Raw genomic sequence first — 13,706 nt, 5'->3', positions numbered from 1 at the left:
TGTCCCAGTAATCCTGTGTTTTGCCTACACCCCTACACCCCTGCCTATTTTCTTTTTTTTTTTGAGACGGAGTCTCGCTCTGTCGCCCAGGCTGGAGTGCAGTGGCCGGATCTCAGCTCACTGTAAGCTCCGCCTCCCGGGTTCACGCCATTCTCCGGCCTCAGCCTCCCGAGTAGCTGGGACTACAGGCGCCCGCCACCTCGCCCGGCTAGTTTTTTGTATTTCTTAATAGAGACGGGGTTTCACCGTGTTAGCCAGGATGGTTTCGATCTCCTGACCTCGTGATCCGCCCGTCTCGGCCTCCCAAAGTGCTGGGATTACAGGCTTGAGCCACCGCGCCTGGCCGCCTATTTTCTTTTGTCTCCATAATTTAGCCTCTGAACCATACAGTGTGCAGCCTTTTCAGATGAACTTGTTTCACGTAGTAATGTGGATTTAAGTTTCTTCCATGTCTTTTCGTGGCTTGCTAGCCTTTTTTTTTTTTTTTTTTTTTTGCATTGAATAATATGCTATTGTCTGGATGTACTGTGATTTATTTGTCCATTCACCTACTGAAGGACATTTTAGTTGCTTCCAAGTTATGTTGATTATGAATAAAGATGCTATAAACACCTGTGTGCAGGTTTTTGTGTGAACATGACCGTAATATTTTAAGGTCATATTTATTGAGGTATAATTTACATACAGTAATATTCACCCAGTGTAGAATTTTCAAAGTTTTGACAATTACATCATGCAGTCAATACCACAATCAAGACAGAGAAGAGTTCCCTCACTTCCCTACATTTCCTCCTATTACTTTTTAGTCCATCCCTTTCCCCACCCCCAGCCCTTGATCACAAGCCCATTTTCTGTCTGTATAATTTTACCTTTTCCACATGTTGTATAAATGGAGATATCCTGTGTGTGTCTCTGTATATATGTGTATGTATCTCTCCTTTTGAATTTGACTTGTTTCATTTAATGTGATGTATTTGAGATCCATCCATATTGTTATATGAGATAGAAATGGGAAACAAGGTGATGAAAAGATGATTGACATCTTTATCAAGAAAATGAAAATGAAAACCATATGAGATACCTGTACACACCTTTTAGCATGCCTAACAATAAAGACATAATACTGAGTTGGTAACAATGCAGAGCAATGGAAAATTTCCTGCATTGTTGGTAGAAATGTAAAATGTTACATTCACTTTGGGCAAAAAGTTTGGCAGCTTTTTTTTTTTTTTTGAGATGAAGTTTTGCTCTTGTTGCACAGGCTGAAGTGCAATGGTGTGGTCTTGGCTCCCCACAACCTCCACCTCCTGGGTTCAAATGATTCTCCTGCATCAGCTGCCCAAGTAGCTGGGATTACAGGCATGTGCCACCACGCCCGGCTAATTTTGTATTTTTTAAATAGAGGTTTAGTTAGGGGTTTCTCCATGTTGGTCAGGCTGGTCTGGAACTCCTGGTCTCAGGTGATCTGCCTGCCTCAGCCTCCCAACATGCTGGGATTACAGGCGTGAACCACCATGCCTGGCCTTGGCAGCTTCTTATACTGTTAAACATACACTTATCATATGACCCACCAGTCCCGCTCCTAGGTATTTGCCCTAGATAAATGGAAAATTGTTTATATAAAACTGTGTGTACTCAAATTTCACAGCAACTGTATAATTGCCAAAATTAGTAAACAACCCAAATGTAACAGTGGGTGATTAATCAAACATCTATACAATTGAATACTACCCCAACGTGAAAAGAAGTCATTTACTGACACTGGCTGCAACATGGATGAATCTCAGAAGTACTGTTTGATTTTACTATGTGATAATTTAAATGACATTTGAAAAATTATTGGATACTAGATTATAAAAATATAGATTTATGTGTTTTAATTTTATGTGTGCATATCATTATACAGTGTATATTGTATTTACAGTATGTTATAGCATATTCTAATATTTATTATACCTTACTACAATAAAATGTTCCCATTTTATATAATATATAGTATCTATTGTATGATTATATAATTTTTATATTTTATATATCAAACTTTCACGTAACATTTCAGTTATTTCTACTTTTACATAATCACATTTAATGTTTATAGTATGAAGTTACAACCATAATAACAGGTCTTAGGGTTCGGACAGCCTGCAGTTGGAGGTGGTCAATATTTTTATTATTTGTCAAGAATCCCAATTCTGGCTGTTTTAGCATCCAGGAAGCTTTCTCCAGCTTTGGGCTTTTGCACCAACTGTGTTCTTTGTGCATACTCTGCTTCCCCAGTGCCCATGCATCATGCTTTCTTCCCCCATCTTTGAAAAGCATCCACCCACCATTTGTATCTGAAGTAACACATCCTTTGGGGTCACTTGCTGCTGCATTATTTTGTATATATTTGTGTTGCAGGCATCACCATCTGACTTGATATTAAATATTTCTTTTTTTTGGTTTTTCATCCAACCTTTCCACTAGACCTCATGAGACCTGGACTTGGTCTGTCTTGTTTCTGCTGTGTCCAAGGCACCCAACACGGTGCCAGCACAAAGCAGACACTCAGTACGAGCTCGTTAAATGAGTTAATGAATAAACGAGCAAATGAATGAATAAATGAATGAATAATAACAATAGTTTTGACATTGACCAAATGCCCCACACAGATTGCCTAAATGCATGGGGAGGTGGTAGGATTAGTTCCAGGTCCTCTAATTCAAAATCTGATGCACCTCCCCATGCTTCAGCATACCCCAGCCCTAATTCCATGTGTGGGCAGTGCCCAACCACCCTGCCACCCTCCTCCCAAGTATCCTGCCTACATCCTTCCCCAGCATTCCACAAGGTCTCCCAACTCAGCCTCCTCTTGGTCACAGTGGCATACCATGTTGGTGGGGGACAGTCGTGAGGGACCCAAAGGCAGAGGTCTATTGCCATTGGCATCCACCCTAATACTTTCAATCCTGTACCCCATCATCAGTGCCATATGCTCCACCCCATTCACTGGAGCAGCCACTGGCAAATATGGAACCTAGGGAGCAAGAGGAATGTGGCAGGGCTTAGGGTTCTGGGCCTCAGGCACTTCATTGGAAAATGAATGTGATGCAGTGTGGCAGATGTTGACCCTGTGGCCAAAGTCAGGTGAAAGCCGTGATTGTCATGCACACTTGCCCTAATGTCAGAATGAATTGAGCCCTCCACCCTCAGGTTCAATGAGGCTACTGTGCCCATATGACTCTTATCTATGTTATATCCTACCCCACCCTATCCTGCTGCACTCCCCAGTCCCCCATATCATACCACTTACTAACTACAATACTTAATTCTACCATTATGTTGATTCCATTATTGATTTTAAGTATAATTATCATAATTTATAACTAATATCACAATCTTTGTCACTATTTGTTACATGCCTTTAATTATTAAGATACCATGAATAATATATTAACTCTGATGCTAAGAAATCCTGTTCCTTCTGGTTTCTGCCACCTTCAGATTGGAGTTTGCGTGAGCACAATAGCCTCAGCTCTAGGGGTAATGTTTTTCTCCCTCTGCAAAATCAACACAGTTAGATTACTTCCTTAGTGAAATTATTATGGTGGTATTTCAATATTTATTATAATAATAGATATTGCTGGCCGGGCGCAGTGGCTCACGCCTGTAGTCCCAGCACTTTGGGAGACTGAGGCGGGCGGATCACGAGGTCAGGAGATTGAGACCATCCTGGCTAACATGGTGAAACCCCATCTCTACTAAAAATACAAAAAATTAGCTGGGTGTGGTGGCAGGCGCCTGTAGTCCCAGCTACTTGGGAGGCTGAGGCAGAGAATGGCATGAACCCGGGAGGCGGAGCTTGCAGTGAGCCGAGATCGTGCCACTGCACTCCAGCCTGGGCGACAGAGCGAGACACCATCTCAAAAAAAAAAAAAAAAAAAAAAAAAAGATATTGCTATTAAAACAAAAGCTGGTATTTTCTGTTTCCATCTGTGAAATAGGATAATGTAAGTACCACATCAATACAAGCATTTGAGTTATATTAAGTTTGTGACTGTAATAAACGCCAATCTTGAGAACCCAGTGTGTGCTATTATACTCTGGAAAATGGGCCCGTTTATAATGCAGTGTTGTCCATTTATATGGTCTAAATGTCTGTGTCCCTTCAAAGTTCATATTAAGGCCTAATCCCCAGTGGGATAATCTTAAGAGGTGGGGCCTTTGGCAGATTATTAGGTCATAGTGGGGAAAAGAGAGAGAGATCAGACTGTTACTGTTTCTATGTAGAAAGAAGTAGACATAAGAGACTCCATTTTGTTCTGTACTAAGAAAAACTATTCTGCCTCGAGATGCTGTTAATCTATAACCCGAGCCCCAACCCTGTGCTCACAGAGACGTGTGCCGTGTTGACTCAAGGTTTAATGGATTTAGGGCTATGCAGGATGTGCTTTGTTAAAAAAGTGGTTGAAGGCAGTATGCTTGGTAAAAGTCATCACCATTCTCTAATCTCAAGTACCCAGGGACACAGTACACTGTGGGAAGTACCCAGGGACACAATACACTGCTGCAGGCCACAGGGACCTCTGCCTAGGAAAGCCAGGTATTGTCCAAGATTTCTCCCCATGTGATAGCCTGAGATATGGCCTCCTGGGAAGGGAAAGACCTGACCATCTCCCAGCACGACACCCCCAGCCCAACACCCCCAGCCCAACACCCGTAAAGGGTCTGTGCTGAGGAGGATTAGTGAAAGAGGAAGGCCTCTTTGCAGTTGAGATAGAGGAAGGCATCTGTCTCCTGTTCCTCCCTGGGCAATGGAATGTCTTGGTGTAAAACCCGACTGTATGTTCTATTTACTGAGATAGGAGAAAACTGCCTTAAGGCTGGAGGTGAGACGTGCTAGCGGCAATACTGCTCTTTAATGCACCCAGATGTTTGTGTACTTGTACATCAAGGCACAACACCTTTCTTTAAATTTATTTATGACACAGAGACCTTTGTTCACATGTCTTCCTGCTGACCTTCTCCCCACTATTATCGTATTGTCCTGCCACAGCCCTCTCTCCGAGATGGTAGAAATAATGATCAGTAAATACTGAGGGAACTCAGAGACCAGTGCCCGTTGCGGGTCCTCTGGATGCTGAGCACCGGTCCCCTGGGCCCACTTTTCTTTCTCTATACTTTGTCTCTGTGTCTTATTTCTTTTCTCAGTCTCTTGTCCCACCTGACGAGAAACACCCACAGGCGTGGACGGGCAGGCCGCCCCTTCACATTGGGAAACCAAACAAATTGTGTGACTCGCTTTATTGTAGTGGTCTAGAACCAAACCCTAAATATCCCTGAGGTATGCCTGTGTTTGTATAATACTATTGTTATGGAAATAAAAGGATCTCAGTCCAAACTCCAAAAGAGGGTTCTTGATCTCATGCAGGAAAGAATTCCAGGTGAGTTGTAGAGTGCAGTGAGAAGATATACTTTATTGAAAGCCATTCCACAACAGAGTAGGGTGTCCTCAGAAAGCAAGTGGAGGAACATCCGTTAAGTTTTTCTTATATAGGGGTCTTGTCTATGTAAAGACTGAAATAAGCTGTGCCTATGCGTGGGTGGCCTGACATTATGACAAAATTTATTATTCTATTGATTTAAAGAAAACTATCCCTAAAATTTTAGTGTGTAAGTACATCAAAGTATAACTATAATGATCTTGAAAGCATTTATTGTTATGGGTATTGGACATCTGGACTTTCTGTTGTTCTAGAAGTTTGTCCTTGCAGGCATTACCGGGATGCTTCCTTCACTGTAAACATGTTAGGACCATGATTTGTGACTTGCAGTGAATGTGCCTTGCTAGTCTCAAGATGGAGCTGAACTTAAAATGGTGTCACTCTGGGTCTCTTAGGTTTCTGCTTCCCTAACACTATGACCATACCTGCTGTCTTCTTGATGTTTCCTTGTAAATGTTTTTAATTCCTTTATTTTTAAATTAAAATTTTACCATGAAATTTTCACACAAATACTATGGAAGAGAACATTATAATGAATTCTGTCTACTTATCACCCGGCTTTAACATTTGTCAACATTTTCTTTTGCAATACCATATACCCCTTCTCAGTGGAGTTTTTTTTTTTCTCAGTGAAGTTTTTAAAGCTAATATTATTCCACCTATAAATATTTCCACATGAATCCCTAAAAGATAAGTCATCTTCTTTTTAACAGAACTGCATTACTGACAAAATCAACAGCAATTCTTAGGCCCGTGGTAGAAATGTGTGTTCACTAATGGACTTCCACAGATGTTTTCTTAGACCATCCTTTGGGAGAAGAAAGAGAACCTGAGATCAGCAGAGTCTAATTCTCTAAACATATTTTTAAGCCGAGTCCCAGAGACAGACATAACTGGTCTGAAGGCATCCAGCATGCCCACATGAGTATAGGTTCAGTTCCCTGAAAACAAGTTTCCCACCTGCTGGAACTGAACACATTGGGTAGATAACTTCCCACCACTGTCGGGTAGAACTTCCTGTCAGAAGCTGAGCTGTGAATAATGTTTAGGAGTTCACCAAGTGAAAGGAATTATATCTTTACAACTCCTCATCCACATCCTCCAAAAACGGGAGTAAAGAGGTGTTAAGCAGCTTCAGAATTTCCACAGAGGAGAAGCTAAAAGTCAGAGATTGCATTTAAAAAGCTTCATTGACATGGTAAGCGATTGTTATTAATTATATTTTAACTTCAAGGTAAATGAAAACAGTTTTCTTTAGGTGCTTTTAGTCACACGTTGGCCATACTAAAGACTATTAGTGTTGTTATTATTGCTGCCTACTATAGTTGCACTTGAGGTAGTTATCTCTATTCACCTTCCCACCCGACTCAGCCTTTCAGAAGTGGACGCCTGGACTTCTCCTCCCTCCTCTGGTGGTATCTCCCAGGAGAGGATTGTATTAATACTCTCGGATTTCTACCCTATTTCCAACAGTGGTTTCTCCCATTAAAAGTTGTACCACCCTTCCGGCAGCCTACTACTCATTCACATGTCTCTCAGATTTTCAGGGTGGTTTCACTCAATTCACTCAAAAGATGACTCCCATAGTGACCTTTCCACCTTTTCCCTGAATGGCATCTCTAAAAAGTGGACTGTACTATCCTGATTCCTCCTATCATCTGCCTGTGGTTTCTCCCAGGATCCTCTTCTCTTGGTGATTTTTCCCTGGTCGTTTCTTCCAGCAGGTAATTATTATCCTCAGTGTCCTGTATTCAGAAGAGTAACTTAGCTTTTCTAAATACAACATACAGCGCCAGACCCACATTTCCAGTAACTTTCTCCTCCAGAGTAGAAGCCTAGTCAGACAAGAGTCACACTCCAGCGTCCTATGTAAACTATACCTGCCTAGCTCTAGGAAACCCTGCCGGCGGCCAATTCCTCTGTTCTACGGAACGGATATGCTTCCAAGATGGGGGCCCACACGAATAAATACCACAAGGGCGCGGCCATGTTCTCTGCCGTACAACGCCACGTTACGGAAACTGTGCGCTGTGTCTGCGCCCTGTTGACTGTTCGCTGAATTGGCTTCCAAGTTTATTCAGAGCATGCGCCACATCAACAGCCTACAAAGGGGAGGTGCTAGAAGTCGGACCGGAAGTGGAAGAGGTTCTCCAAGGGTTTTTTGCCGCTGGTGTCAGGAGTATTTTCATATCCCAATACCGAGAAATCTTTGAGGTGATTTTGGTTGGTCACGACTGGGGTTTCTGTGGAGCCAGTAATAGGGGGTGTCGAGGTTGCCTGTGGAGTTAGAGATTGTTTTGAGGGTTCGGTGATGGGGTTCTGTGGCGTCCGTTGTTGATTGTGACGGATTTCTCGGGTCATTGATGGGGCTCTTGGGGATGAGTGATTGAGGTTTGGGGGTCAGTGATGGGAGTCTGTCTTCAGTGACAGAGCCTGTAGGGTCAGCTATGGTGATCGGTGAGGACTGTAATCAGCTTGCTTTCTAACCTGAGTTGAAAGTTCAGCGTTTTAATTTTCAGTCCCTTCTTTAATATAAAAATTCTCAAGTTTTGGTGACTCTTTGTATAAAAAATGGTTCAAATCTAAGTGTTTTTTTTTTTCTTTGATCCATGAGTTATTTAGAAGTTCCTTTTTTGTTTTAAGTAATGTCTGTTTAATGCTCAAATTGAAAAGTTGCCTTATGACCTAGTTCGTGGACAGTTTTCATGAATGTCACATCTATTACATAAAAACGGTGTACTATGTTCTCTGATTGTATTGTGATAGATATTAATTAAGCATATATTCAAAAAATATATCTGTCTCCTCACAGATTGTCTGCTTAATTAATTAGAGGAAGGTAAAGTAGTCACTCTGGAAAGGTTCTTTGTCCATTTGTCCTTCCTTCTTTTTCTGCTTTATATATGTGAAATTATATTATTAGGAACAATTGTGTGCACTTTATTTATTTATTTATTTATTTATTTAGAGATGGAGTCTCGCTCTGTCGCCCAGGTTGGAGTGCAGTGGCGCGATCTCAGCTCACTGCAACCTCCGCCTAGTAGGTTCAAGCGATTCTCCTGCCTCAGCTTCCAGAGTAGCTGGGATTACAGGCGCGTGCCACCATGCCCAGCTAATTTTTTGTATTTTTTAGCAGAGACGGGGATTCACCATTTTGGCCAGGCTAGTCTCAAACTCCTGACCTCAAGTGATCCACCTGCCTCGGCCTCCCAGAGTGCTGGGATTACGGGCATGAGCCACCGCGCCCGGCCTCTGTGCATTTTTAATACGTTATAGATATGACTAAGTAGCTCAAAATATAACAATTCAAGCTCTACCAACAATTTATAAAATAACTCATTTTCCCAAATGCTTTTCCAGCAATGGATATTGTTGCATTTTAAAAGTTTTTAAAATTTTGAGGGAAAATTATATCTAATTGCTCCGATGCATTTTCCAGTTACTAAAGTTGGCATCTTTTTGGTTAATTGCCATTTGTTTCCTTTTCTGTGAATTTTCATATCTATTGTCCTACTTTTTTTTGTGGTATATTTTAACATAAAATTAGGAAATATCATCTAATCAAAATTATCTGATTTTTCTGCTATAGCATCTGTGTTTCCTCTTACGTGTAGTAAGATCCCTCCCAGCCCACGACAGTGTTATACACATATATACTTCTAAAATTTATTTCAATAATCTTTGGGATTTCACAAATACACGTAATTAAGTGATCAGTCCTGCTGGTATTTGCTTACAGTGAATAGTGTGTGATGGAGATCTAGTTTGTTTTTTTCCAGGTGGCCGGCCAGTTATATCACTGCCATTTATGCAATGAATGTCTTATGCACACTCATTTGAATACCACTTTTGTCACATACATAGATCAATATTGTCTGGTATATTTATTGTTTTACTTGTTTTTATTACATTGTTTTTATATTGTTTTAATATCTGATAATGCATGGTAATCGCTGATATGTATTGTATGATTTTTGTGTGCCAGGGAGGTGTTGAGCACTCTACAGTATTATCTCATTTAATTTTTGTAACTTTGAGATCAGCATTTTCATCCTCATTTCTGAAATTAAAAGTGAAGAAATGGCTGGGCACGGTGGCTCATGCCTGTAATCTCAGCACTTTGGGAGGCCGAGGTGAGCGGATCATGAGGTCAGGAGATCGAGACCATCCTGGCCAACATGGTGAAACCTCGTCTTTACCAAAAATTAGCTGGGCGTGGTGGCACATGCCTGTAATCCCAGCTACTCGGGAGGCTGAGGCAGGAGAATTGCTTGAACCTGGGAGGCGGAGGTTGTAGTGAGCCGAGATGGCACCACTGCACTCCAGCCTGGCAACAGAGAGCTACTCCGTCTCAAAAAAGAGTGAAGAAACTTCTGTTCTCATAGGTGAAAAGTGGTAGAGCTGCAGTTCAAAAAATCTGCAGTGATGTTACTCTGTCTCTCGTGACTTTTCCCATATTTCACTGTAACTAATACCTATCACAGATTTTGTTAAATTTTATGTTCTCCACAGCGCTGCTTCTCAAAGTGTGGTCCCTGTACTGACAGCATCAGTGTTTCTTGGGCACCAGTTAGAAATGAAACTTCTTGGGTTCTACTTTTGACCTACTGAATCAGAAACTGTGGAGTAGGGCTGAGAATTTTTAACTGTGTTTCATTTAACAGGTCCTCCACGTAACTTGAATGCGTACCTGTTTGAGAACCACTGCTTTGGTTTTTAGCTCAGGGACCTGCACCTTGATGTATCCAGGAAGTGCTTATGTGGTGAATATTAAATGACTAACTATGGGAACATTGTCCTTCCAGATTTCTGGGTGTCTCTGGGGAGCTCCTGGGCCAGATCTTCCTCTAGACTCCAGCCTACCTCTTCAGAGCAGCTCTGCTTGAGTTCACAGATGACTGCCAAGCTTCACACACCCTAGAGGAAAAGGGTTGAGACCCAGTGTGGCCATGCCAGCTAATTGGACCTCATCTCAGAAATCCTCAGCCCTGGCTCCAGAGGATCATGGCAGCTCCTGTGAGGTGAGGAAGAGGAGTCCCAGGGGGTGGAAATTCAATCCAGGAGTAGAAAGCTCTGATCTGTCACTAGAACCTCATGACTGAGGGAGGCAGCTGGGCCACAGGAAGCAGCTGGACTCTAAGACCTGCTGCTCCTGAAACAAATCTTGATCTTCCTGTTGAGAATGAGCAACACGTGGGTAATGTCTTCATCTCTGGAGGCCACCTGTGTGACAGTGGAGCGGTGCATTGTCAAGAAAAACTGTTGTTTATTTTGTCATCACACTACATTGATCTTTGGGCTGTGGATAGATTTTCCTGGTTAGAAGTCACTTTTCTGTGGGATTTTCAAAGTATTTCTCTGTTTCTTCCGAAACTGCCTCCTCAAACACAAATATTTTCTTTTTCTTTTTTTTTAATATCTGTTTTTTGGATATTGGTTCTCCTTTTTTTTTTTTTTCCCTCTACTGTTTTCTGTTTCTTTGCTGCTCTCTTTTTCAGGAAGCTTTGTCACATTTACCTTCCAGCTCTTCTTTTGAGTTTCTCATTACCAGTATCAACATTTTAATTCAACGTTTTAATTTTTAATAACTGTAATTTATTTTCTAAATATTCTTTTTGATTAGCATCTTGTTCTTATTTCATGAGTATAATTTTATTTCTTATACCTCTGGAGATATTGTGATAGTGTATTAGGAAAGTTTAGTTTTTTGAATAGGGAACATATACACTTAGTTCAAAAATATTGTTGGTAAAATGGGAATAATAGTAAAAAATAAAAATTAAAAGCCATTAGAAATATATTTAAAGGCAACACACCCTGAAAAGTGTTATAGGAGGCTGGGCGCAGTGGCTCACACCTGTAATCCCAGCACTTTGGGAGGCCGAGGCGGGCGGATCACCAGGTCAGGAGATCGAGACCATCCTGGCTAACGCGGTGAAACCCCATCCCTACTAAAAAATACAAAAACCTAGCCGGGCAAGGAGACGGGTGCCTGTAGTCCCAGCTACTCAGGAGGCTGAGGCAGGACAATGGCGTGAACCTGGGAGGCGGAGCTTGCAGTGAGCTGAGATCTGGCCACTGCACTCCAGCCTGGGCGACAGAGCAAGACTCTGTCTCAAAAATAAAAATAAAAAAAAAAAGAAAGTGTTATAGGAAACAAATTCAGGGGAAACATGAATCTGTGGTTGACCTACCTCTGTTCCCCACCTACCCCCATGTTTCTCAACATAAAGGACCAGTTTTATTCTTTTTCTTTGATTGCTTAGTTTTGTAAACAAGTAAAACCAGCTACACATTTTTTTCTATTTCACAAAAGGTGCCATAGTAGACTAAATTTTCACACATTGCTTTTTAAATATTTGTTTGGTAAAATACAGATTATATTATGAACTATGTAGCAGTAGACATTCTTATGTCTTTCTGTTGCATGTATAAGTCATAGTAGAATTTCATTTCAGGGTTTTAGTCACAGATAATAAGAATCTTAGCTGAATTTCACTGAACCTGTACTTCTGTTCTTTTTGGGAAATTTTATAATTGGGTATCTTAATCATTTTTATCTAGAAGATATCTAGAAGATACGAAGGGTAGATTGAAGCAAAAGTTGTAATTGGTAAAGGTATAATTGGCAGTCACTTTTCTTAGGCAGAGTAAGGAGACTTTTACTTTTGTGGTTTGAAGATGATTTCATTTTTGCCTGTGCTCAAGTACAATGACAGAGTGTTCTTGATTTTGTCTTCTACCATGGTGGTTAGAGATTGGTCTTGTTTGCTGTTGGTGTTCCAAGAGATTTTTTTTTTGTTTTTTGTTTTTTTTTTGAGACGGAGTCTCGCTCTGTCGCCCAGGCTGGAGTGCAGTGGCCGGATCTCAGCTCACTGCAAGCTCCCCCTCCCGGGTTCACGCCATTCTCCTGCCTCAGCCTCCCGAGCAGCTGGGACTACAGGCGCCCGCCACCTTGCCCGGCTAGTTTTTTTGTATTTTTTAGTAGAGACGGGGTTTCACCGGGTTAGCCAGGATGGTCTCGATCTCCTGACCTCGTGATCTGTCCGCCTCGGCCTCCCAAAGTGCTGGGATTACAGGCTTGAGCCACCGCGCCCGGCCCCAAGAGATTATTTTTGTGTAGCGCCATGGAGAACACCATGAGTTAGCTGGCCCCTGCCAGGCTAGCTTCTAGCAAAACTGAGGTTTAACTGATAGTGCCAGGCTAACTCTCAGCGGTCAGGGGCTGCTTTTATCCTCATTTAAAAATAAAGGAATGAGCCAAAAGAAAGCTAGGGATGCAATTTAGGAATAGGTCAAAAGGAATGAGGAATTTAAGGTGAAAATCACTTAAAGTGATGAAGAGGATGGTTCATACTTACAAAAGGAATAATATACAAATAAAAGTTATCAAAGTAATAATGTTTCTTAAGTTACATTAAGTAAAAATGAACAGAAATCATTAAATATGCCGGGCGCGGTGGCTCAAGCCTGTAATCCCAGCACTTTGGGAGGCCGAGACGGGCGAATCACGAGGTCAGGAGATCGAGACCATCCTGGCTAACACAGTGAAACCCCGTCTCTACTAAAAAATACAAAAAACTAGCCGGGCGATGTGGTGGGCGCCTGTAGTGCCAGCTACTCGGGAGGCTGAGGCAGGAGAATGGCGTAAACCCGGGAGGCAGAGCTTGCAGTGAGCTGAGATCCGGCCACTGCACTCCAGCCTGGGCGACAGAGCAAGACTCCGTCTCAAAAAAAAAAAAAAAAAAAAGAAATCATTAAATATACTATTGGCCATTTTAGTACACTACTCTAAAGGCAGACAAATAGAAATCATCATACTGATTGTTTTCTTTCTTTCTTTTTTTTTTTTTCTTTTGATGGAGTCTTGCTCTGTTGCCAGGCTGGAGTGCAGTGGCGCAATCTCAGCTCACTGCAACCTAGGCCTCCCAGGTTCAAGCGATTCCCCTGCCTCAGCCTCCCAAGTACCTGGGACTACAGGCGTGCACCACCATGCCCAGCTAATTTTTTGTATTTTAGTAGAGATGGGGTTTCACTGTTTTAGCCAGGATGGTCTCCATCTCCTGACCTCATGATCCACGCACCTCGGCCTCCCAAAGTGCTGGGATTACAGTTATGAGCCACCATGCCTGACCTTGATTCTGTTTTCTAAGAGCATTAAATTAGAAATAAAAAGTAAGGCCTGGGGCAGTGGCTCACGCCTGTAACTCCAGCACTTCGGGA

At 41.9% G+C, this 13,706-nt stretch overlaps 1 protein-coding gene across 3 annotated transcripts in view; it reads left to right on the top strand.

Moving 5' to 3' along the window:
• LOC126942139 (zinc finger protein 585A) overlaps nt 1–13,706 on the top strand; it is a 49,386-nt gene that overhangs the window by 15,740 nt on the left and 19,940 nt on the right. For 2 of the 3 annotated variants that reach the window (XR_007721501.1, XM_050769391.1), the window contains exons 1-2: nt 7,583–7,697; nt 10,289–10,504. Coding sequence is in view for 1 of the 3 variants with exons in the window: in XM_050769391.1 (XP_050625348.1) it covers nt 10,433–10,504 (72 nt within the window). In the remaining 2 variants the exon portion in view is untranslated. Of the gene's footprint in view, nt 1–7,582; nt 7,698–10,288; nt 10,505–13,706 lie in introns of those variants that run through there. The other variant, XR_007721500.1, reaches the window with a different exon arrangement.

The sequence above is a fragment of the Macaca thibetana genome, chromosome 19 (assembly GCF_024542745.1).
Source record: "Macaca thibetana thibetana isolate TM-01 chromosome 19, ASM2454274v1, whole genome shotgun sequence".
Taxonomy (NCBI): Eukaryota; Metazoa; Chordata; class Mammalia; order Primates; family Cercopithecidae; genus Macaca; species Macaca thibetana.
The sequence above is the reverse complement of the archived record's forward strand: the minus strand, read 5'-3'. Positions and strand labels throughout refer to the sequence as shown.